General features: G+C 41.2%; 1 protein-coding gene across 1 annotated transcript in view; it reads right to left on the reverse strand.

The window, feature by feature from the left end:
- Positions 1-1,582: 1,582 nt before the first annotated feature.
- PI4KA (phosphatidylinositol 4-kinase alpha) overlaps positions 1,583-25,972 on the reverse strand; it is a 60,070-nt gene continuing 35,680 nt past the window's right edge. The window contains exons 23-55 of the mRNA XM_042441447.1: positions 24,580-24,662; positions 23,983-24,053; positions 23,524-23,648; positions 23,177-23,258; positions 22,606-22,689; positions 22,012-22,101; positions 21,246-21,365; positions 20,151-20,243; positions 18,921-19,077; positions 18,177-18,304; positions 17,578-17,736; positions 17,323-17,474; positions 16,189-16,296; positions 15,635-15,762; positions 15,424-15,543; positions 14,510-14,589; positions 13,940-14,133; positions 12,845-12,935; positions 11,976-12,143; positions 11,402-11,455; positions 10,944-11,064; positions 10,264-10,393; positions 9,252-9,322; positions 8,555-8,627; positions 8,344-8,414; positions 7,352-7,461; positions 6,956-7,060; positions 6,336-6,461; positions 5,590-5,710; positions 4,803-4,962; positions 4,047-4,136; positions 3,359-3,442; positions 1,583-2,289 (exon numbers count right to left, since the gene is read on the reverse strand). Coding sequence (XP_042297381.1) covers positions 2,238-2,289; positions 3,359-3,442; positions 4,047-4,136; positions 4,803-4,962; positions 5,590-5,710; positions 6,336-6,461; positions 6,956-7,060; positions 7,352-7,461; positions 8,344-8,414; positions 8,555-8,627; positions 9,252-9,322; positions 10,264-10,393; positions 10,944-11,064; positions 11,402-11,455; positions 11,976-12,143; positions 12,845-12,935; positions 13,940-14,133; positions 14,510-14,589; positions 15,424-15,543; positions 15,635-15,762; positions 16,189-16,296; positions 17,323-17,474; positions 17,578-17,736; positions 18,177-18,304; positions 18,921-19,077; positions 20,151-20,243; positions 21,246-21,365; positions 22,012-22,101; positions 22,606-22,689; positions 23,177-23,258; positions 23,524-23,648; positions 23,983-24,053; positions 24,580-24,662 — 3,601 coding nt within the window. The 3' untranslated portion in view covers positions 1,583-2,237. The remainder of the gene's footprint in view (positions 2,290-3,358; positions 3,443-4,046; positions 4,137-4,802; positions 4,963-5,589; positions 5,711-6,335; positions 6,462-6,955; positions 7,061-7,351; positions 7,462-8,343; positions 8,415-8,554; positions 8,628-9,251; positions 9,323-10,263; positions 10,394-10,943; positions 11,065-11,401; positions 11,456-11,975; positions 12,144-12,844; positions 12,936-13,939; positions 14,134-14,509; positions 14,590-15,423; positions 15,544-15,634; positions 15,763-16,188; positions 16,297-17,322; positions 17,475-17,577; positions 17,737-18,176; positions 18,305-18,920; positions 19,078-20,150; positions 20,244-21,245; positions 21,366-22,011; positions 22,102-22,605; positions 22,690-23,176; positions 23,259-23,523; positions 23,649-23,982; positions 24,054-24,579; positions 24,663-25,972) is intronic.

Consider the following 25,972-nt stretch of genomic DNA (forward strand, 5'->3'; position numbering starts at 1 on the left):
TAGCTTCATCCATACCTGGAGCCTTTAAGGAAAGCACCATGAAATTTTTGCATCATGCCGGCATATTATCATAAGAGGCAGCAACTTCCTTAGCCTTTGGTCTTTGACACGTATCATCCAATGAGCCCTGGAATTGTGCTGATCCAAGGAACCAGCCAATGTAAATTAAAAATGATAAATGTGCCTCCGCTGTTCTCCAGGGCCTTTGGGGGATTCATTACTGGCACTTACACACACGCAGGCATTCACAATTTCATCACGGAAAAATGCACCACCCAACAGAATGGAGATGTCTTTGATGACGGTGGGGGGAAATGGGATATCTTGCAAAGAGGGAACGGGTTCCGTCATCAGCTTGGCCCAGTTCGATGAAACTTTCAGAACCAACTTTTAATAAAGGCTAAAAGGAAAATGTGTGTGATGATTGTGGTATGAGAATTGTGGCACTCAAAGTACAGTTTTCTTTTAAGGCAGTTAGTTGTGGGCAAGTGGGGCGTTTCAGATGATGAACTGCAATTCTGATAAGTCTTTAGCCATTGGAGTAAATGGTGAGGGGTGATGAGAGCTGCAGTGTAACATTAGGCCATGATTTGCCCTAGGGCTCTGTCATGGATGTCATCTTGTACAAAGCACATTATGCAACACATAAACAATACAAGGAAACATTCCTCAAGGGGATGACCCCCCCAATTCAAATGTCCATGCTATCATTCTTACCATAGATGGGACTTTTCAGATTTAAGGTTTAGGATGCAGGCGCCTGGCCACATTCTTGGATGTTGCACTGTAACTGCCATCAGCCCTAGCCAACAATGCCAGGACGGGGGATGATGGGAGTTGCAGTCCAGGTCTTTCTCAGTGGCTGCTCCCAGAGGGTGGAATGCTACAGTACTTTTCTCTAGAGGACCACATGCCAGACTGTTGTGTCAGTTCTCCATTAGGAATTTCCAATGACGTTTTGCCATGTGAATGGATGTCAACAAAATCATCATGACATCTTCTGAGCACAAGAAGGGGTTTAGTATAAAGTCAGACTCTGTCTATCCTGCCCAAGACTGCCTTCCTTTGACTGCCGCAGCTCTTCAGAGTACATGGCAAAAGTGGTCTTTGCAAGACAGCAGCGGTTAAACCTACGACCTTTGGCAAAGAAAGTACGTTGCTTGAACACCAAGCTCTGGCCTTTTTGTGGAACATTATTTTTGCTTCTTTACAATGATAGGTCATGAAAGAACCACTTATCATCAGCTTGATTTCTCAAGTGCAGCCAAAGATCTACACGAGGAAAACAACGTGGCAGTAGAGATATCACTGAAAACTCTAAATGGAAGGTCACTTTTTTGTGGAAAAGCTTTTGTGTGTTTAAGAACTCCCTGCAGTTAGAACAATCCAACACACTGGGGGCAAAATGCTAGCTTTTGCACACCCTCCCCCCTAAAATTGGATTCTGCAATCTCTGTAAGCAAGCAACCCTTTTACCCTGCCTCACCACCCTTTTGGACAATTTCCTCCGGCATACATTGATACTCTTCAAGGCCTTGAAGTGTGTTTTTTCTTTGTAAAAATGAGAAATAGACACATAAGGTATACTAAGGTCTTTTAATTCCATTTTTAGATTAAATATATCTATCTTCAGTAGAGTTTCTCTCTTTGAAAACCACACAAAAGGGGGGAAAATACATTCTTCGTGTATGTACGAAATACTGACAGTGGAGCGGGAACGATTTACAGTGCAAAAAACAATATATTAACACAGACATCCTCACCTATGGACAATTTTTTTTATCATTACAATCTACAGCATTCAACAGAGCAATTCAATACTTCCTCTTTGCTCTGAATGGGGTCTCCAGAGCACCCCATTTCCACCCAAGTCTACAGGGTAGACTTTTGAAGGGGTCTCATTTCCTAGGAAAATCCTTGCCTTGCATGACAACTTATCCGGCTCCTTTGCACACATTCACGGTTGCAATTGGAGCTGTGATTGCAGCTATTTCCTATGTAATTGAGGAACACAAACATCCCAGCAAAGAGGAAAAAGGAACTAGTTAAGACCTTGTTGATTGTTCTGAGGTCTGGTAAAATGGGTACACCCATATTCGCATGCACACGTGCGCGCACAGGATTGTTTGAAGGCAGTACATTGTGACATCAGGGTTCACGTTTCTAGGCTGGAACGAAGGCAAAGGGATCGGGGCCATCACAAGCTTCTCCTCACCCATGGGAAGATCCTGGTTGCTTCAGTAAGGAATATCGTTCTGGTAGTACTGGATCATGTCATAGGTCTTGCTCCTGAAAAACAAAAAATGCGGAGCGCAAATACAAGAGTGTTTCAGGGCAGGATGACCAGAACATTTGGAGCAAGCTGCAAACAATCCGTCTATCAGGTTTTTTCTCTAACGGCTTCTAAACCAGCTCAGACTCAGAAGCAAAGCTTGGAGCTGTGTTTTTGAACTCCAGGTCTCGAGCCAGCAAGGCGTGACATGATAGCCAGCTTTAATTATCTGGAAAGACGCTATGTAGAAGATGGTGCCAGTTGGTTTCCAGCGGCTCCAGAGACTAGGACATGAACCAATGCATTGAAATGATAAGAAAAGAGATTCCACCGAAATATTAGCAAGAGCCTCTTTAATGTTAAGAGTTGTCTGACAATGGATGGATTGCTTCAGAGAATGGTGGGCTCCCTTTCTTTGGACGTTTTTAAACAGAGGCTGGATGGCTGTCTTTCAGGAGTGCTTCAATTGTGTATTGCTGTATGGCTGGGGACTGGATTAAATGGCTCTGGGGATACCTTCCAACTCTAAGATTCTAGGAATTCTGGGAGATCAAACATGCAAACTATGCTAACAAGCACTGAGAAACCTCTTCTTTAATCGGTAGCATGAGACTGAGCAAAATTAATTGCAGTATGGAAAAGGGGAGCCCTTTAATACTTGGCTGCCACTGTGGTTCCAACTGGAATTCTGAATTCCAACATTCGCATCAAAGGCCCTGGGTTTAATCCCTGACATTCCCATTTCAAAAGGACCAAGTGAAGAGAAAGGCTCTATGGCCTAGGCCTAGACTGCAGAATGCCACTGCCAGTCAGAAGAAGACATGTTGGATTAAATCAGGGGTGGATGGGGAGCTTCTGGTTCGCCAGCTGTTTGGGACTTCAATTCCCAGAAGCCCCAGTCATAAGAGACTATAGAAAATGCAGTCTGCCACAATTGAGCATAATGGCCAAGTAGTAGGATTTGATATCTGATCCCTGCTTCTTCTTCCATTCAGATAGGTTACATATATTGGCTGTCAATGCCACCACACCAGTTGCCATTAGAAGACAGCCAGGAATAAGGCAGAGAGAAAGAAAGAGGCATACCTATTGCTGAGGAAGCAGCTCTGAATTATCTTTATGATGAAGTTTGCTGCTTCTCGCTCGGTCATGTTGGGGCTGAATCTGTTCCTGTTCAAGAAAGAAGCAAGAGAAGAAAGGCAAAAGATGGTGTTCTTAGTAACAACCTCTGATTCTTACAAGGAAACTTGATCCGGCTTACTCCGCTGGACTGTTGAGAAGTTTACTCAGCAGCAAGTCCTACATGCTTTAATGGGAGTTACTTGCAAGTATGTTTACTAGATATTTGGAAGAAAGCATCCAAAGGATCATGTTAAATTTTTAAATTAGTGATATGTCAATTCCACATTCCTCTCAGTGAGCTCAAGGTAATGTACATAGCTTTCCTCCGGCTCACTTCCATTTCACAAGAGCTACTGAGGAAAGTCAGGTAGAGGGAGACTGGTCCAAGGCCACCCTGTGAGTTTTATGGCTAGTGGGGACTTGAAGATCGACCTCCGAAGTCCCAAGTCAATGCCACACACTGAAAGAGCAACTCTTTGTTCTTTATTTAATTCACATCCTTACCTTCTTCCACAGAGTCTCCCACTACAGTGTGAAACAGACCCAGATCTAGTTAGCTCTAACTTGGCCACCTGATGTGATTTCCTAGCCAACCTGAACATTAAGACTTATGAATAAAGGTTAATAATAATAATAATAATGAATAACTTACTTTAACAGTTTGATTGTCTGTCCTCGGAAACAAGGCAGCCCTGTGTCCAGCATCAATGTAACCAGAGAGACCACAGCATCCATGTAAGGCCTGCGCAGGAAGAGAGAAAAAGGAAAGCTTAGATTTTCTTGCAATAAGAGAAAGAATAAAAACAGAACTCAGCTGGTAATGTAGGACACCTCATGACTGCCATTAAGTCTACACTGTTTATGTCTCATCCATTTGCTGATGAAGCTGCCATCTATCATCTACCAATCTAACAAAATTACTGCAGCAAAGGTAGCTCAACTCCTCTGGAGTTCCCCACTCTAAGCCTAATATTCTATTGTGAACAAGAGCTAAACTAAATGGGACACTGGCTACATTTGAAAAAATGTAACCAGCCAACTGCAAAAGTGGGAACTGTAAGGTCACAAATGTCATGGAGAGTTTGACAGACCACAGCATATTAGGCCAGATCATTATGTCCAATTGGCTCTAACAGATAAATTGTAGCATAAGGTTTTGTGGGGCAGTATCCACTTCTTCATATACATGAAACGCTATACTCAGTTGACAGGCACAGGGGAAAACGGGAGGGAAGGGGAGTTTGACCAGCAAAATGGTCTGTGAGAATTCTGTGCAAGGTTCAACATAATCAAAAGTGAATTCACAATAGCAATAGTTTGTAGTAACACTCTGCTAGGTCAATTAAAATAGTTTTTCTAAATTCTCAGTCGAACGTCAAGATGAAATTGCCAGATGAAGCCTCCTCACCTGACTGCCAGGTACCCCCTGACGCACATCTCCATGAACCACTTGAAAGGTGTTGCCTCCATTTTCCCTCCCATGATCATCACCATCTCATCGGTCAGCTTGATGTCTGGTTCCCAACCCAGATTGCCACCAGGTGAGCTTTCAAACATGAAACCAAAATCTGGAACAGGGAGAAAAAGAAGAGATTGACAGGCCAGTTTGCTCTTTTCATCTAGAAGAACTAATGTAACCAAGAGGCTCAGACTCACTATCACTATTGAAAATCTCTTAGCGTAGGGATGGGAGAAGGGTGGCCTTACTGATGTTGGACTAGATGTTGGACTAGAACTCCCACTGGTGATCCTGGCTAGGGCAGAAGAGAGTTGGAGTCGAACAACCTCTGAAGGACCACACACTTCACAAAGTCTGTATAAGCTTGAGAGAATTTCTTTTTGGACTACAACTCCTAGAATTGTTTTGGCCAAGCTGGGTGGAGGATTAGGGGATCTGCAGTCTAATCTCAATTTTTCCAAAGTCTAGCCTTGTCCTAGCATCTATGCTCTATTCTCTGCCTCCTCCCAATTTTAGAAAACCAACCCCTTCCCAAAGGCAATGGGGCTGGCACAGAAGGTATGGTCTAATATAATCTGAACTGTGCATCACTGTGAGCAAAGCACAAATATTCCCTATGGATATAGCCAAGATTCCTGTGCATGCACCTGGGAGAACACCAATCTCTTAGAAGTGGCATGGTACCTTAGAACAAAGCTGATGACACAGAGGAAGCCAGAGCAAAATGCAAACTAACCAATATGAATGAGATGCCCGTGTTTGTCCAGCATGATGTTGCCATTATGCCTGTCTTTAATCTGGAGCAGAAACAACAGAAGGCTATAGGCTGCCATGCTGCGGATGAAGTTGTAGCGAGCCTGCAGGGAGGAAGACGATGCCCATGGTGTTAGACCACAAACAAAAACCAGAAGCAAGATCAAGACAGGGGGAGAAAGAAAGTAGCAGAAAATCACTGAGAAACTTAAGATAATTTGTAGAGTTGGAGAAAAAGAAAACTGAACATCCTGAGGTGACATACACTTGTTCCATCAGGTAAGGGAGGAGGGAATGGCAAAGTGTCCTCAACCCAGCATTCAATTTCAACCAGGCCACACATTCATAAATGTGACTATAGTACAACCTTTTCCATTCTTGGCTTCCCAGTTATCATTCAGCTGCAATTCCCACTACCCCTAATCAACATGTCCCATGGTCAGGATGAATGGGAGATGTAGTCCAACAATACTTAGGAATCTCTTGGCAGCCAAAGCAGAGATGCAAGTTTCATCCAGTTTGGGTTGCACAGACTGCCCACTGCCATGGAACTACTGAGCTCCCCATCTCAACAAAAGGCAAGAGGCAAACGGAACTTAGATTTCTTGCAGAATCACTGGCAGAAAATTATTTGACAGGATTACTTGGTTCAGAAACAACACAGTCAATAAAGATCAAATGCTGACTTGGAGGAGTGTCATCAAAACACGACTGCATCTGTTAAAGTACCTTTTGGAAAGCCAGAGTGGATTCATCCCCATACTGCCTTGTAAAGTAGTCGTACATCCCAAAGTCGGTTTGCCTGCCCAACTGGTCCCGAGATGTACAGTCAGGAATGCATTCGATGACACCACACTAGGAGAAGGCAGGAGGGCAAGAAATGATTGCAACAGAGAAAGAAATACAAAAATAAATCTGCACAAATAGCCAGATAGAATTATGTTTCCTAAGTCTCCAGTAAATGCTAGCTGTTGTATACAATTTTAAAAAGAGAAATATGAGGGAGGTATTTCCAGCCTTGGTCCCCTGGAAAGCTTTAAAAATGCCTTTCTAAATCTAGTGCCCTTTAGAACTGTCGGACTGCAATCCCTATCTTCCCCCAACCAGCACATCCCCTGTTGGGTTTGGGAAGGCTGCTTTAGAACAACCCATGTGGAAGTATGAACATCCACAGCCCCCGATATAGACTGCAAAGAGGACACAAGAGAAAAAAGGATCACAACAGACATCTACAGGATTAAAAGAACACTCCCAGCTTTAGAGGTACATGGCCTTAAATTTAAAAATTGCCATTTAGGGTGCACTCCTTTTTTCCCTTACCATTTGAACAATCCAGTACAAATACTCACCCCTGGGGCTGTGGCCACTACCCTGTAGGGAAAGACGTACAGGTCAAGGCCCACCAGCTGAAAGATGTTCTTGAAAAGATCAATGATTTGCAGGGCCAGCATGTCCTGTTCGCCAATAAATGAGAGAGGTGTTAGAGATAAAGTCCAGTCTGATGCAGCAGGACACCAGAGGTCATGAGCTGGATTAGCATCCATTCAATTAAAATATGTCAAGGAATGTTATAACCACCCTCCCTGCTCCCCAAGTTTACAGTGTACTGGAGTAAACTAGGATTGCCAGGTGACATGAGGGAGCAGGGCTCCTCTCCCTTTAATGGTTGTGTAGACATTGCTGAGGGGACACCAACATTCCTGTTGTAGGCAATCTTTTTGCCACTGCTGTGAGAGCCTAATTACCTGTCTGCAGTCATCGCCAACTTTAAAGATAGCTGCTTGCCAGCAGATCTTCTTGCTTTCTACTCCATCTTCCCCACTTTCATCAATGGAGTCTGATCGACAACGCAGACCTAGAAACAGAGCCAGCATAGTGTAGGGTTTACTGTGTGGGACTAGACCTAGGATGACTCAGGTTCAAGTCTCCACCACTTTGCTAGGTGACTTTGGGCTGGTTGCTGACTGTCAGGGTTGTTGTGAGGATTAAAATGGGAAAGAAAGGCATGGATGTGGCCTTGAGCTTCTTGGCAGAAAGGTGAGATATAATGCAGCACACAAACAGATAAAATAAACACTCCACATTTCAATTAACAGCACTGAAGTAGAATAGGATGAACAAAGGCTTAGACTACAGGTCCCTGGACTCATTTTTCCAAGTCTGCAATTCAAATGTAAAAACTAGAACTTGTATACTTAAATGACACTCCTCTACTCCCTTGCTCTGCATAAACAACATTTATAAGTGACACATTCCCAACTGAAAAACGTTCTTAATGGCAAATGGAAATATCTACCAACTATCACAGGCATTAAACTGTGGTATCCCCTAAGGAACTGACAGCACAATTTATACATTTTTACTGACATGTAAGTCCCATAAAGTTCAATGGGGATTGTCCTCTATTTAAGCAGAACTTCCTGTTTGAAGTATGGTTATTTGATAGCATCCACCATCCAGGTTTTGGTATAGAAATCACTACTCTTGCAATACAGATTTTTGCAGCATGAATACCCATTAAGGAACCCTTGTGGGTTTGGACAACATTTTTGGATACCCACTGGAATTTGATTATTTCTTAGAATCGATTCACACTTTATCAGAAACCTCATGAGAACACTAGTGTTTGGCAAAATGCATACTGGAATCTGAAAGCAAGATCTGTATATCTAACCACTCAGGGACACACAGTAGAAAGCCAAAATGAGCACTGTACATTGGGAGCTATTGTACAAACCTTCCTTTTCAAGTTCACTGACTCCACACCGCTTCACTTTAAACTTGGCCAAGTAGGGTGCTTTTGCTGCACTGAAAGAACAACCAGAAAACAGAAAGGTAGATGTGTCAGAAGTAGCCACTGAATATAAATTTGAAAAGGGAAAAATCTCAGATCTTTATCAATGAAAATAAATTTTAGCAAGAAAGAAAACAAGACCACCTTTGCGTACCTTTGCATCGGAGTTCCTGACTTGTAGTCTATGTCCAAAACAATCGCTTCAGGATTGCTAGGCAAATAGCAACCTATAATGGAGGGAGAAGGAGAAAACCTTGATAACACAAGTGAACCTGACACCAGTGAAATCTCAAGAGAGGCCTGATGAGACATTTCTCCTATCACTTTACAAATCGGTCCAGCAATTAGAATCCAATACAATGTAGCTGTTGCATACAAATTGTAGCCTGAAGCTGTTGGCCAAAGCCCAAGTTCTTTTGCAGGATGGCATTCAATTTTCAAACACAAAGCGTATTGCATTTAATCATCATACACACACATTTACAAGTCAGATGATTAGCAGAAAATATTACTAATCCCTCATTAACAACTAACAAGTGCTGAGAAACACTGTTGGAAGACACTTACAACCCACTCCCAAATCTTGGTTGCAGACATGTGACTTAGAGGAATTATGATGAAATCATTAGGGAGGAATTGTTCTATTCTTTCTTTCCTGAAAGCATTTTTATCCCACTCTTTAGCCCAAAAGACTCTCACAGTAGTCAGAACATGATCAACAAAAACAAAACAGTCTCACAAGTTATAATCTAAAAGACATGACACAAAAAGAAAAAAGCAGCAAGGGGGAAGAGGAAAATGGGATAAAGTTAACTGAAGCTTCTTAAGGTCAAAAGCAAAGCTTGTCTTACCAGGCTGCACTTTCACCTCGGACAAAGCACTCAAACAAGCCTTCTTCCTTTCGTCACCTTTTGGGTAAGGCCTGTGAAAAAGAGCCTTCTGACTTAGTAACTCCATAATGAAATCTACCATGCTAGCAAGAACATTTAATTATTAAGAATTCATTCAGTTGCAAGAGGTCAGCAACCACTCAGTCAAGTCTGGGGTTCCTATCCAGAATGTGGAGTAAACAGAACGACTGAGCAGAGGCAAGGAACATGTGAGCCCTCCAACTGTTGGTATACTGTAATTCTCATTACTCCTTGTTAGCATAGCCAATGGTGAGGAAGGCACCATTGAGGTTCAACAATCTCTAGAGGGAAACATGATTCCCACTCCAATGTAGAAAGCCAGCTCTCAGAAGCCCAACACTTTCAGCTGGAAAGGTCATTTTTGGCCAAGCTCAAGACTTGTGCCTTTGTGTTCTTCCTGATGGTTTGTGCAGCTGACCCACAAAAACCCATGAGCCAAGAGAATCAAACCTACTATTCGAAAGCATGCTGAAAAGGCAAATCTTAAATGCAAACATATAGACACCCTTGTTTACTACATAAATACTGACTGACAATCTATGTAACTAGATAAAAAAAGCTTTGAATTTTCCCTGTACTTACATCTTGAGAAAAAGGTTCACCCCATTTAGATCCATTCCCTTGGCCAAGTGTGAGACTTGTATGGCCTGCAGGCTACATGCAGCCCCACCAACCCTCTGACCACCTGGCATCTCCCAAAACTGGGCTGTGGGGGATGTGCTTTTCAGAAAACTTATCAGAATGTCAGGGCAAAGCCTCCTCTGTAGGTCTACTGTATGCTCTTTAGTCCTCACACTGAAACAACCCAAACCCTGAACATCCTGAGAGAGAGCTGGATGTGGTGGTGGCTATGGTCCTCTAGAGGAGGTAAGAATTGTGTGGTACTGCCCTTAGGCAGAGCAATATTGCCAACTAATAATTACAGCCCGGTTTCCTGAGCATCTGTACTTACTTGATGATGGCTGAAACATTGGTGATTTTATTGAAGAAATCAAATTCACGTTGGTAAAATTCCTTTGCTGGCCCAGATAAGGAGCCTGTGATCTCCTCAACCAGCTGTTCCAGAAGCTCCCCAATGTCAGCTGCAAAATGAACCCATCAGAGGAAGGAGTGTGAGACACTCACTAATAACACATTCTCCAAAGCTGTTCCAAAAGAGGTTGACTATTCAGTGAGTAAAAACACAGGGTTGATCCAGTCCAAGCCCAGTGTTCTGAAATACTGATGAATCAGAGTTCGTAAAAGTCACTCCTTCATTGTGGTCTCAATGCCTCAGACAAGTTGGTTGGCATCCCAGCCCAAGGGCCCCTCCTAATGGGTCAGATTGCAACTCTCATCGAACACAGGCAATAGGAAAGAATGATGGGAGTTTCAGTCTAACAAACTTTTGAAGTGCCACACATTCCCTATCCCAGCCATAAATCAGTTAAGTTTTCCATTGTCAGCTTACAAGATATACTTGTAAGGCCAGTCTTGAGATGTTTTTGAGTAGTAAGCTTAAAAGCCAGCTGGGAAGATTTTTTACTGTTTATTTTGTGCTAAATTTCAGTCTAGGGCAAATGCTCAAAGAGCAGCACTGCAGGCTTCTCATCCCAAATTCTGAGGCACCATCCCAAAGTATAAAGCACTCACGGTCTTTCTGGTGCCCTTCTTCATCCAAGAAGATATTGGTTTTCATATTCCAAATGAACTGGTGAGCCAGTAGTTGGGATTTGGCAGCTGCCCACAAGATGTATTCCCTCACGTAGCCCATCTGAGAAAATATAATGCACAGAACTCCATGGTGGCATTTTGAGAAGAAAGTATAATGGACTGCCTGCTCCCACATAAACTTAATCCTAGTTAGCAAAGTTTTTTTGGTTTTTTTTTCTTTTTTCTTTTTGTTCCCAAATTCAAAGCTTATGAACAAAGCTTAGAAATATTACTTTGTGGGACTACAACTCCCTAAATTCCCCAGCCAGTGCTTTCATCCTGGGAGCTATAATCCAACAAAGAAACCTTCTGAAGCTCTGAGGACAGAGACTTCTTAGTGGTAGCACCTTTGTAAATTAAATTAAAGCCCAGCTTCTATAGTATTTACGTTTCCTTACCTTATCATATCTAAGTGCCTGTACAATCTGTGGAATGTAAAATAAAATGGCATCCTGGGGTAGCAGAAATAGAGAAGGAAAGGGAAAAGAAAGAGGATAAAGCAGTTAGTTAAGCCTGCTTAAAACACAAAGATCAATAATGGTTTAACCCAGTGGTTCTCAAACTGTTGGTCAAGTGCACTGCTTCCTGCAAACTGCTGAAGCAGAGTATGCACCCAGGCTTGCTACTGCCCTATGTCAGCACCTCCACCCAACCCTAACCCTATACTATGTTCAGGTGAGCATAGCATCCACATGTAGCTAGAAAGGGAGTCACAAGGGTAAAATATTTAAGAACCATGGTTTAACTCAATTCTGGATTCAAGAGCAGCTCTCATTATGATACTTGACAATCACCCTATCTTCTCCAATATATGTTTGCTTGTCTGACTTTCGCACATGCACACCCACACATACGTGTGCATGTAAATATGTCCTCAAAAGTTAATACCCTGAAAAATACTTTACTAGCTAGCTAAGAGACTACACTGGCTGCAAAGGAAGAATGTCTCTGGCAAATAAACCTGCTTCTTACCGGAGGGAAAGATCGGAGGACTTTAACTCCATACTGAGCTGTCAAAGGATGTGGTGGATACATGCTGGAAAAATATGAAAGGCCCGTTGGGGGGTCTGTAGGAGTCCAGCATAGGATGTGACTGAGTTCAGGAGCATCCGCATCTATTGTGTGCCATGTGACAAGATACTGAAAAAAGAGGGGAAGAGAATGACTCAAAACCAAAACATACATTGCACAGCAGGAGTGAATTTCACACAACTGGCCAAACTGTGAGAGCATAACTGGGACACAACTTTTTAGAAACAGCTCATTAGAATCAACCTGGAGGCTGAAATGGATTTCATTATTATGAGAACCAGTAACTTCACTTTATGAAGTTTGAAAAATTAAGCAATCATTGGGAGGCTGTGATGGGACATCCTAGGAGTAGTACTGTTGCGACTCTCTGCTTATCTAATATAACACTCAGAGATCAGTGCAATTTAGATGAACCAGTTACTACAAGCTATAGCACACTGGCAAATTATGCCCAACAACTTGAGGAATTCTTGGCCTAATGTTAGCAAGCATCTCCAGAGCAAACAAATTTGTTTTTATAGGCGCATTTGCACTACACCATTATAGCACTGTGATTCCACTTTTAACTGCCACAGCTGCTTCCTGTAGAATCCTAGGATTTGTAGTTTGATGAGTCACTAGAGCTCTCTGGCTGAGAATACTAAATGCCCCTCTCTCAAGTGCCAATCCCAGGACCCCACAGGATGCAGCCATGGCAATTCAAGTGGAATTATGGTGCTGTGACTGTGTCATATGAAAGGGCCCTCTGTATGAATAAGCAGTTCGCATCAGAGTTCAGACACAAGGCAGAATACACAGAGGGAACGTACCTTGATTGCCTCAGGCACATCACTAACTGCTCCTGGGTCCAAGCGAACCAGGCGAGTTACTTCCATTCCTATGGCTTCAGTGTTTTTAAACCTACACGTAAGGAGATTGTATATGTTACTACAGCACATTTAGCACAACAACATCACTTCTCCCTGACTGTTGCTAGGAAGTGGTGGAAAGACAAGTGGTTCATGGCCTGAAGAGGATGGAGTTACTCCTGGCCTGCTCCCCAACTCAGACCAAAGGTCACCCCTTAAAAGAAATATTAGTTGGTCTGCCAGCTTAGGCCAAAAGGAGGGATGAGAAACACAAGTCCTTCTCAGGGTCCCAATCTTGAGATTCCAAGATGGACACACCCTCTTCTCCATCATGGCAATGTTTCAGCTTTCATACAGTTTTTAAAAGATTAAAAATGCCTGTTAGGGATTAGTTACTGGCAGTAAGAGTTTTTGAGATATAAAATGCTGGTATCTGGAGTCCCACCCATTTTTACTTTGGTCTTGCCCACCACTGGAAGAGAACTCGAGAGCTTCTGTAAAAATAAATAAATAAAATAAAACTTTTATTTATATCCCGCTCTTAAAAAAGAAGTAAACATATTACTATTAAAATCACTCTATTAAATAAATTATTAAAACCAATAACAACAGGCGAGTAGTGATGTAAAATAAAATATGCAGCATATGTGGGGGGGTTCTTTCATGCTGGGTGAAAACTATTCCGGAAAGGCCTGCTGGAAGAGATCCATCTTAATAGCTTTTTGAAGCTATCTAGGTTGGTGATTTGACAGATCTCTTTCAGCAAGTCGTTCCACAAGTTCCACTTTTGTTTTAGAAGGAAGGCTAGAATTTGAATGAGCTAGAACAGATAATGCCATTTTGGATGAAGGCTTCAGTGATCGGTCCATGCACTTTGGCTCTGGCAAAATCGTACTTATCTTGAACTGCATGGTCCAGTTCAGTCACAGGAATTTGCACCCACTCCTCATTGGAGCAGAAGCGGCAGAGTTTTCAGTATGAGGAAGAAGTTGTGAGGTGATCACACTGAGAGCAGCGATTGCATTAAGTCAGATGTCCTAAAAATGACATGCTCACCTGGTGGGCAGCTGGACAGCTAAGTGAGGAGAAATACTCCATGCCAAGTTCACATTATCTTTCCACTGCTTCTCACTCAGACTGATGTACTTCGACCTCCAGTTTGCAACACTATTCTCTCCAGTTTGATCTAACTCCAACTCCGGGGATGAGAGGGGGTTGTACCATGTGATGAGGCGTTCAATCTCAGTGGCCTTCAAAAGAAAGAAGAAACGGGATAAGAAACATGCTTTGGCTGACCAGAGATAAATGCTCTGTATCATACTGGAGCTGACCACAGGTGAGTGGCAGAGCACATGCTTTGCATAGTGAAGATCCCAGATTTAATCCCAAATTATCTCCACTTCAAAATACTGGTTAGAAAGCAATGGGAAAGACATTTTGCAAGACAGCCCACTGAGTTGCTGCAAGTGAAGAAAACTAGGCTTAGAAGGACAAATAGCACAAGGCACCTTGCTATGTTTTCTCCTATTCTCCAAGCTGATTGCTTGCTTTTTATGAAAGACCTGATGAAAGTATTCAGGAAACCCAAGCCAGATTTATACCGTTCTAGCAGAATGGATGGCCTACCAGCAGTGATAGCAGCAATGTTCTCCTTTTCATGTAGTATTTGTGTAGCTGGGTACCTCTATTGGTCTTCTTGGACATCCCTGAAAAAGAACAACACAAGAGAGTCTTCTCATTTTCGTATCTGGCTGCCTCAAATGGTACTATAAAATTTACAATGAAAACCCATTCCTTAAAATAAGTAGAGACAATGTGAGTAAAAGGGGAATCTTATTAAGTGCAAAAGGCTCTTATAACAGTGTGTGCACGCACTATATTTTTATTTTCACAGTTATTCTTCAAATGCTATTGAATTGTTTAAAATTACAGCTGTTTTTAATGGGACAATTATTTAACTGGTTCTACGTTTTTTAATTATAATGGTTGTGCTTTAGTTGTACTTTGTTTTAATCGATGTTCTGAATTACTTTGGGAAAAGGAGGGAAATAAATAAATAAATAAATAAATAAATGTATCCTCAGTTATTCATACATTCAGGGTATGAGCTACTCTCTTTGATGCATTTGTAATCCTGCAACTCCATATTTAAAAATATACAACTACTTCAAGTTCTGAAATGGCATTCCCTGTACATGATTCTAGATTCAGACTTGGGAATCTCCACTTTAAAATGATCTCAAGTGGCTGGGCTTTACAGTTGTCAGCCTGATTCTCTACAGGCCCATTACGAGCAAGAGTAGACAATACTGGTCCAGTGCAGTGTAGTGTTCAGGGAATTGTCTAGTCCTAGAGAGACCCTGGTCCAGATCACTATCCGAGGATAAAAACTCACAGCCCCCATCCTGCCTCACAGAGTTATAGTGAGGATAAGGTGGGGATGGTTGGGAGAACATGACTGTCACCTTGAACCCTTGGAGGAGAAACAAAAATAAAACAGATACAGGAAGGATTAACAGAAAAGCAGCTTCATGTCAGACCTGACTTTTTGGAGATAGTTGACATGCCACTGGACAAAGGATAGGTATTTATCCAGCCCTGTGTGGCTTGCTGACGAGATCCAACAGTGATGTCCAGGTTGCTCCGTGTGTCTTGATTATCTGAAAGTAAAAACTGTGTTCTGCAACTGAACCAGACTAGTAAAAATGAAGAAGAAGAAAAAGTTGTTTGTACTTTCCATTTAAGACTCACCAGGAGGCACAAGCTGGCTGGCTGTTAAGTACTTCTTGTCAGAGAACATCGCAGTCCAAAACTTGATTAGTATGATGATGTCCTCGCGCAGTCTCTTCTCACCTTGGGTCGGACACTTTGGGGCAGAACTTAAAACATACAGTGCACAAATTACAATAAGGCATTTGCTTCTGAAAAGTGAAAAATGGTCTGTTGAACATAATACTCAACCATGTTCAGGCTTGTGTGCTTCTTCCTCCCCCATCCTTCTCTGGTGCAGCCACAAGAAGACCAGAGCAAAAGCCTCTGCTCCCCTTTTCAGTTAAACACAGTTTATTGATATGGCCAAATCTCAAATTGTGGTTAGTCCTGACTATGGTTTAGGCCTGTGACAATTTTATCTATGGTTTTAACATTATGTTCAGAGAAAGCACAGTACAAAGTTGTAGCCCTCTTAATGTTTTTTCTGGGCAGCTAAGTAATCACAACATCTTGGCATTGTGCAATTTCACAAGGGAAGGAAAGGTCCATTTGGATTGCCTCTTTAAATCTTAGGAGGAGAAAAATAGTAATACCTGAAGTAATCAAAAGCAGTTGAATAAATCTTCTCTCTCAAGACATTGCGAATTGTTGCATTTGGAACCACATCAGCATGAAGCAGCGACAGCCCCAGTGTCAGCAGCCTAAACAGTTCCAAAACAAATTAGATGTAAAAGGCATGAGAATCCATACATGCTATTTCAGCCATTTCTTTTGCCCCCATGTAGTTGTTTTGTGTAGCCTATTGAAAGTCGCACAGCATCACTGAACTAGGCTCAGATGCCTACTACCAATCCTGAACACCATTCATAGTGGCTTGTTGGCTTTTTGAGGGATGCCACAGAAAAGGAAAGCTCTGAATCATGAGTTTTTCTTTCCCTCCAATCCATCCTAGATTGAATCCTGATCTCTTTAACCCACAGAGCTATATTAAAGGCACTGAGAACCAAATCTATAATTGTCTGCAAAATGATGACCCTTTAAGCTGCTAGGTTCTGTCTTAAGATTCATTTCTGAATCATACTGCAGTGTGAGACAGAACAACTTTTTTTTAAAAAAAGTATAAATGCTAGGTTAGTGAACCTTCATCTTTAATAAGGATCCAGATGAATGAGGTTCACAGGAATTAAACCTGTTTTGAACAGAGCTAGAGAACACTTTCTATCAATCCTGTCTTTCCATCAGGGTCTTCCAAGTTGTCAACTAAAAAATATAGTAGAAAGGGAGCTGCATGTGCATTACAAAGCTAGGTGATCACTGGTACCATGAACAGAGATTTCTCCCATATTCATTTTTTAAGTAGGTGCACGCAGGTTTGCTCAGTGCACCACAGTACTTAGACTAAGACTGGGAAGATCCAGGCTCAGTCTCCATTCAGTCATGAAGCTCACTGGATGACCCTGGAGCAGTCACTCTCACCTTAGTCTATGGGGTTTTATTCAGATAAAATAGGAGACGGGGAAGAGGGAAGCACTTAGAAATTAGTCTAAATGCCTTGGTGGAAGGATAGAAGACATTGCTACATCTGGAAGAGGGTTATACATCCTTGCCATTTAGAAGTAACATATGAAGTGGTCCTGTGCAATGCTCATAATAACCTAAAATATATATTCGCTGATCTCTTTGGTCCTCACCACCAGCCCTGATAAGTTACCAGGACAGCCACTTACTTGAAACGTGGCCCAATAGCTGCCACATGTCGGTTCATGCTGCCCTTTGATCCTCCAATGTTCAGAGAAAGGGATCGCTGGAGTAAGCTGGAGAAGATTTCCACTTGGTCAGAGCTGCAGTATTTTGCAATTTCAAACCTCTGCACCAAGAACTGTGTAAATGAAATAAATATTTATAGCCCAGTTTCCAACAGATAGGTCTTTCTGTTCCATCTCAATAATGAGAGTTTAACATTTCTGAAAAGGAGTACTTACCTCTATCCAGACGTAATGTGGTGTGACTTCTGGTGGACATGGCTTAGGCTGACTCTCTTCTGAAGCAGCTAAGGGATCTGCTTCTTTCCGTTCTGCAGAGAACAGACCAAATTTCTGTTCCACTGTCATTTGCCAGGCTCCGGACATTTCACGCATGAACTGGGGGAGAAGAGTCAACACACTTACTTAGTTCCAGTTTATGGTCTTCCGTCTTATTAACCACAGAATATGTAGTGAAATGAAAAGAACTAAAAAATACAAATAGTCTCCTTTGGTCTGTATTAGAATACACATAGCCAGTATCAAATGCAGGGTTGAGTTGGAATTGGAAACAATTTGACTGGAACTGGAATCAATTTGGAATATTTTGAAGCCACAGATGGTGAATGTGTGAATGCAGAATCCATGTATAAAAAGGGCCAGCTCTAGTTCTGATGTCTGTGAAATGGTGCTGATCTTTGGCTATAAAATCTTCTATATCAACCAATATTCTACAAATCTAGGCCTGCAATCTTAGAGAGCATGCCTAAGGAGTATGTACCACAGAATGCTTTCAGACATGTATAAGATAGTGAAGGAAATGTTCTTATTCTCCTTACCGGCACTTCTATTCCATTCTTAGCAGCAAGCAACCATTCCCAGCAAGCAATGGCTGTTTCCATGCCATGCTCGGTAAACATTCGCAGAGGGCCCCAACACAGGTGATGAAGTAGCTGCGGATCAGTATCTAGAAAGGAAACATTTATCAATTCATTTTAAACCAGGTATCTTCAGTGAGTCCCATTTGTTGTATTTTAACTTTTCTCTGAGGCCAAAATTTGGGAAGTGGAAAAATAGCAAAATAAATAGTGTCCAAATATTTATTGCACAAAAACAGGGGGCAAACTTTTTTGGGGGGGGGGGAATGAACTGGGGATGCATGGCCCACCAGGATCCAGGGAAGCACAAGAGATGATCTCCTGACTCTCAAAACACACACACACACAGACACACACACACACTTTCTAGATCCTCAACAATCCAGTCAAGTATCAATGGGATGGTTTTCTTTCTCCAAGCACTCCTTATAATAGTGAACTCAGATGGTGAATGACAACAGGACTGAAACAAATACAGGGTAAGCAAGAAACAAAGTGTCAAGATGAGTTAATTAATAGTTAATACTACAGGTAGTGTAACTAATGAATTATCATTAGTAGGAAGATCATAATTTATTGGCCCATCAAAAGACATCACTAGCTTTTCGAAAAGACTACACTAAAAAGAAAAGTATGCACTTAAACATACGCTTCTGTGGCTTTTCTCACCATCACACATGTACAGAAGCACATCTCAATTGTTACCTCTGCTACTGATGAGCAACGCAGTCAACTTGAACATGGCTTGAGTGTAGTGCTCCGGTCGGCCTGGTTCCAATGCATCATTGAGGTGTTTGATCATTAGCTTATTAAGATCTGAAACATGACCTGTGGCATTGCAGTAGTGAATCATCCCAGCGACCTGTGGAAAAACGTTCCCTCAGTTGACAAGCCTCACAAAAAAACGCCTAAAGGAACAGATGTTAAATGTAACAATTACATGACTATTATACAATTACTAAATTGCTAATAATAACTGGTTAACAACCCACTTAGATGTTTTATTACATTAAGCATAAGTGTTCCAAATAAATACAATCCAAATAAATTGCCTAAATCCAACCTTATAGTCATTGAGGAAAACAGTTTGCTAGAGCAATGCTACTCAAACTCCGGCCCTCCAGATGTTTGGGAGTTCAGCTCCCAGAACTCCAGGCCATTGGCCATGCTGGCAGGGACTTGTGGGAGACGAAGTCCAAAACACGTGGAAGAGGAGTCCCACTGTTTTTTCCAGGTGCACAAGTGACAGCACTGTTTTTATGATCCCTGGGCATGGTATTGGTTGTGCAGTTGCTTACACAACTGGGAACTACAGTTGGACATCTGTATTCATGGGGATCCGTTGCAGACACACACACACCCATGGATACAAAAATCCATGCATGCTCAAGTCCCACTGCATACTTCACAACCAGGTGTTGCAATGTCATTTGCTCTAGCAGAACAATATATTTGGATACTGGCTAATATTCACATGCATTTTTGAATAGTAAAAGTGCCTCATTGCCTATGAGGGTCCGTGTGTGTGTGTGTGTGTGTGTGTGAATTTTTTTTTTAAATTACGGTTTGAATTCTTGTGATCTCTGGACCACAATCTGAGCATGGAAGAGACTTAGAAAAAAATACTGAAACTTTTGTTGTGCAAGCCCCTTGGAGGCACAGAGTTCAATGGTTCCCCTGCCTCCCGCAGGCATAATTTCTCAGATACCAACATAGCTTTACAGGAGTTTGCAAAGCAGCTAGATATTTCCTTGATTTATCCAAGGCTCTCCAAAGCCCAGAGAACAGTTTCCAGGGGTTTGTTGTGCCAAAATAAAACAGACAGGTGCAAGTGCACAGCACTTTAGTTCCTAATTTTTAAAATAGCTCTACAAATCAAGACAGTCAATCCTGAATCTTTAAAGGTACTACAGAACTCAAGACTGTTGCACTTACTTCTCCAGCATAGCGGTTGCGCAAGTTAAGAGAAGCCATGAAGTTGGAGTAATCTTTCTTCACACAGGCAGGCCTTTCCGTTAACTGGGTTGTCTACAAATGACAGAAAATTATGGCTTTTTAAAAATAAACACCAGTGCATTTGAAGTGCCAAGCAGAATTCAGAAATGTTGGGAGTCTTAAACAGATAGACATACAGAAGGTGCACTGCCATTCTTTTTTACTCCATTGTTAATTACCCATCCCCAAAACATTATAAGGAAGTGAAAAGCTGGTGTAACACAGAGGCTGAGAGACTAAAGCCAAGAACCAAGACACTGGAAATGTAGCCCCAGTCTTTGACACTGACTAGGGAATGCCAATGTGCATTGGGACTCTCCCGCCAATGTCTTGTTATACAGCCTTGCAAACCACTAACAAGGTTTCTTAGCATTTCTGCTATGTACCTAAGTGTACATAAAACTACGTAACAGACACAGTGACAGAGGATTCTGGCCAGCTTAATTATATTTTAACTTCTGTATATTTATAGCATATGAGTTTTATTTCCATAATTTATTTTATCTGAGGCAAGACAGAAATAAAGAAAATAATAACTTCCACCATTACTGCCCTGGTATAATTGAATGTGAAGTGTAAGAATGTAAGAGCAGCTCTGCTGGACCAGACAAAAGGACTGCCCAGTCCATCCACCAGCTTCCCCAATGTGGCCAACCAGAAGCCTCCTAGAAGCTGCAAGAGAGACATGTGCTGTAGCTTCCTAGGCAACTGATATTCAGCAGCACATCATCTCTCAACACAGGCAAATAGCAGTTGACGGACCTATTCTCTCTCCCCACCATGAATGGGTATACTTTAAAGATAGATAAGCCAATGCCCACCACCACTTCTTGTGACAATGAGCGCCATAAGCTGATCATGTGTCATATGACCCTTGATCGCCTGGAAATGTTACATAAAATACATAAATGCTGCCCTGGTTGGATGAAAACTTTAAATCCACACACTTTTGGTTATATAAAATAGTCACCAAAATTCAACAAAGGGCACAGCAACTCTGGTCATTTCACTACAGAAGCAATTGTTCTCACTCACCCCCAGTGTTGTGTTCTGCCTGTTGTAGCCTGCAAAGTGAAGAATGCTTTCCGTAGCCATCGCGAGCCCAGTGTGCTGTGACAAGCCTGACACCCAGTTCTGATGCTTATTTAAATATTCCTGAAAGAGGTAAAGGGGGACGTGACTCAGAGGAAAATTATTTTAAGCTTTGTCTACTCCTTACATACTCTCATGAACACATACACACACACAGTGTAGGACTACAACCCAATTAGTAGGCATTTTAATTGATTGATCATATCAGCTTTCATACTGTATTAGCATATGAAGAAAAGCAAAAAAATACTTTCTGCATTAGCAGGTGCAGGTTGAGTCTTCTTTGTCAGGAATTCCGAAATCCAAAACATTTCAAAATTGTCCACATGAGTGGCTGAGATAGTGACACCTTTGCCTTGTGATGGCTCAGTGTAAACAAACTCTGTTTCACGTACACAACTATTAAAAATATTGTGTATAAAATTACCTTCAGGCTATGTGTACAAGGTGTATAAGAAATATAATTTTGTGTTTAGATTTTGGTACTGTCTCCAAGATATCTCATTATGTATAGGCAAATATTCCAAAATCTGAAAAAAAAAATCCCAAATCTAAAACACTTCTGGTCCCAGTCATTTCAGATAAGGATAGAAGCATTGCCTCCTATGCAAAAGATAAAGATGCTTTCTTTGAAATTAACTCCACATTTTTTATTCTAAACCAAACTTTTGATACACAGGGGATCACAAAACTCTTATTGTAACTGTACCTGCAAGTGAGATTTGGTGACTGAGGGCGCCCATTTCATGGCTTCTTGGAGAATCATTCCACAGCGTGCAGCAAAATCTTTTACGATACTCTAAAAGGAGAGACATAAAGCAACCAGTCAGAAAACCCATTCTTGTGCTTAACAATAGAAAGAAAACAATCAGTGAGAAAGTTGGGTGTACGTAAATAAAATCCAGCATGCATGGGCCCACATTGCACAGATGATTCCTAGATTTTATCTGAGATATTAATGGCTATACACACAAGGTGTTTTCAAACATTCTCTTCACATGGGAAACATCTTTAAACACAGGATGTCAGGTATGTTAAGAGAAGGCAGGCTCTTTCTTCTGTGGGTAAGCGCATTTCTGTTCTAGCCGATGGATACTGGACAAAATATTACTTGTCTTTCAAAGAAAGCCCTAGGAAGCAAAAGGCCCAATACTGCTAAAATTTGTGACACTGGAAATGTTCCAAAGATCTGGAAGGAATCATTATGAGTGGGGCTTAAATAAACATGAGCAGGGGCAAGATCATACATGCCCCGAAAACACCACAGTAAAATAATTTTCAAACAATAATTTATAGCATTTACCTCTCTAGCTTCATATGTATCAGGAACAGTAATTCTATAAGGAGCATCTGGAATGTCATAATACGGTTGGTCCTTGTGAATGTCCTAAAAGGGAAAGCAAACCATATAATAGAGCTCATTTCTAATGTTCTTAAAAACCATTTTTCCATTATTATACCCTGAATTACATAAAACATACACTAATGATCAGTAATACTCAAGCATGTGTTAATATTGCATTTTTGGACTACAACTGCAAGAATCCCCTGTTTGGGGATTCGGAGACCTATCAACCAAAAAAATACTTTTCCAAGCTCTGGTAATTCTGACACTAGAAGTTGCATATTTCAGCTTTTTCCAACAAATTGCCATAACCACTACTCCTTACAACCAGCTTAGGTGCTGGCTGTTGACAGGACTGGAATCAAAACTGGGCCAATGAGAAGCATGATGGAAGTATCAGCATGGTTGGAGAAACCTTAGACTTCACAGAGGTCTCCAATATAACATTATCAGTTGTAGCATTACAAAGAACTCTACAGACAAACTTTATAATAACTGAACAACAAAGGACTAATGTAGAAGTACTTACTGCACTCAAAGATAGTGAGAGAGTCTGGAGGATATCTAACATGGTTTTTAGTACAGTTCCACTCCACAGTAAGTGAGGAAACCTTAAAACAATGAAAAGTATGAATATAAAACAATTTTGGCTGGGAAACCAGCAAGTCTCACCTAATTTCCAAACACCAAACTTGTAAAAGCTTCTTTTGTGTAACACTCAGCACTCCTGTAACCTTTCTATAGCCAAATGAAATCTTTTTAAATGAACTGAACTGCTGATGAGATCCATGCGCACTGCAACATATTTAATTTATTATACCACTTGGCCCAATAGTTGATCTTGACATCACTTTATGAACAATATGTAATACTCACTTATCTACAAGGCCTGATAAATATTTGTCTGCAACACGTCTGATCCTCTTATGAATGTGGTTAAAATTCACCAGCAAGAACTGAGCGTGCCTCTCTAGCTCTTCTTCATTTTCTTTTGTTTTAGGCTAGACATGTGAAGAGAGAAATCATCAGCCTATCTGCTTTTTGAAAAGGAGTTAAAGGTCTACTGACAGTTGCAATCCTATACAGTGTGCTTACAAAATGGTTTGCAAAGGATAGGGGTGGGGAGAGAAAGGCATCTACATTTATCCATCCATCCATGGGTCTACACAGGGGCTATAACAGAGAAACTAATTCAATAGCTCAAGAGCTCGGTATGACTAGATCAGGACTATGAAGTTCTAAATGCAGATTGTGTTAGTAAATGCGCTCTAGGTTTCATCTGACTGAAGTAGCAGGCTGCTGTATGCTTATTCTTTTACCCATCAGGTAACTTACTTTGTCAGCCATCATGCTGAGGAAAGCTTCAAACACTTTGTCTGCAACTGCTATTACACACTGCATCATACCTGAAAAAAGAGATGTTGAGCATTTAAGAAGAAAAATTAAAGATTGCAAAACATGCATGCTAATTGCTTTCAGATAATTAATTCAGCCAGAAAGAAAAGACAAAAAAGAAAAGAAAAAAAAAAAAGAAAAAAAAGAAGATAATCTGAGATGCAAGAAAACATGTACAAAAGCACAGGCATTTCCTATGCCTGCTTTATTCTATCACCAGTTGGCTGCCTTCTTTTCCCACCGAGCTTGGTTTTCTTCTTGTCAGCTAATTCTAGAACTCCCCTAAAGGGGAGAGAAAAGTGTGGCCTTCCAGGGGACTACAAATCTCATCAGCCCTAGCTAGCATAGCCAAACAGCAAGAAATGGTGGAAGCTGCAGTCCAGTAAGATTGGGGAAGGGGTGTGCATATTCCCCATCCATGCAATTCAACAACTGCATACAAATGTGAAAAGAAACGTAGTAGAAGTCAATTTATTTTGATAAGAGCAGACCCATATCTTTTTCTAGCGCTGGTTCTTTTCCCCTATGTGTTTTTACCTGATTTATCTTTTTGAATAGCTTTGTCCTCAAAGTAGCAAAACATCACTTGGAAGCGATCTGGGTCTGTTGAACGCAATACCCTAGGACAGCAACAATATGTGTCAACCAATTTTAGGAAAGAAAGTGTTAATCTTTGCCAGTATTATGAGAAGGAGGAAACATTTTATTTTTTTAAAGTATTTATACTCCACTCTGTACCCAAAGAGCTTAAGATAAGTTTTAAAAAAAGCATTTCCAGCCTAAGAACACAATCAACTATACAGTCGGCCCTTCTTATACATGGATTTTACATACACGGATTCAAGCATCCACGGTTTGAAAATATTTTTAAAAAGTATAAATTTCAAATATCAAACCTTGATTTTCCATTTTTTATAAGGGACGCTATTTTGCTATGTCATTATATTTAATGGGACTTGAGCATCCATGGATTTTGTTATACATGAGGGATCATGGAACCAAACCCCAGCGTATAACAAGGGTCCACTGTATAACAATATTAAAACAGTTAAAATCATGTACATGGACTAACTGGATTAAATAATTAAATCCCTAATAAAAGGGATGTGAAAGAAGTAGAGGGAAGGTTCCTGAAGAACCTTGCAAGGCATCTCTCTAACAGGTCATCTTAACATGGCATAGACCAGGGGTAGGCAACCTTATTGAGCCGGGGGCCGGGTTGCTGTCCCTCAGACAACTGGGGGGGCCAAAGCCAAAAAATAAATAATTAAATAATTTTTTTAAAATTAAATATATAAATAAACCAGGACAAATGTAGGACAAAATTTTCAAATGGAAGACACTTTTTTTAAAAAAAAATGGAGGACACGCAAAACAAAATTTGCTGATTTTTTTAAAAAATGTTAATATAAATGCATGTTTCTGAGGCTTCTATAGACAATTGCCCCCTAAAGGCCCCAGCTGCAATCGGTGGCAGGACCGGGCTGGGGCCGGTCCCAAGGCCTCGCCGGGCCACATCCGGCCCGCGGGCCGCAGGTTGCCTACCCCTGGCATAGACTATGATGTTATCTCAGAAACTGATTTATTGCATTCAAATTAGCTAGAGGAAAAATAGAGGATGACTTCATGGCAATACAGATACCTTTCATGTTCAACTTCAGTGCAATGCCGCCTGGAGTAGCATTTGGAATTCTAGAGGATTTTTTTCTGACACCATTTATTAAAACTGTGGTTGAAAATGAACTAGACTCAGGACACATTTTTTCAGCTGGGTCGATTTCTTGGACTGTGATTGCATTTATTAATTTCTGCATTAAGAAAATGAGAGGGTTGGGGAGGTGAAGGCCAGGGATTTTTTTATTACATTTGGCCTGGGCTTTGAGAGCTTTTTTAAAAAAAATATGAAAATAAAGAATTTTTAAAAGAAAAG

This window comes from Sceloporus undulatus, chromosome 10 (genome assembly GCF_019175285.1).
Source record: "Sceloporus undulatus isolate JIND9_A2432 ecotype Alabama chromosome 10, SceUnd_v1.1, whole genome shotgun sequence".
Taxonomy (NCBI): domain Eukaryota; kingdom Metazoa; phylum Chordata; class Lepidosauria; order Squamata; family Phrynosomatidae; genus Sceloporus; species Sceloporus undulatus.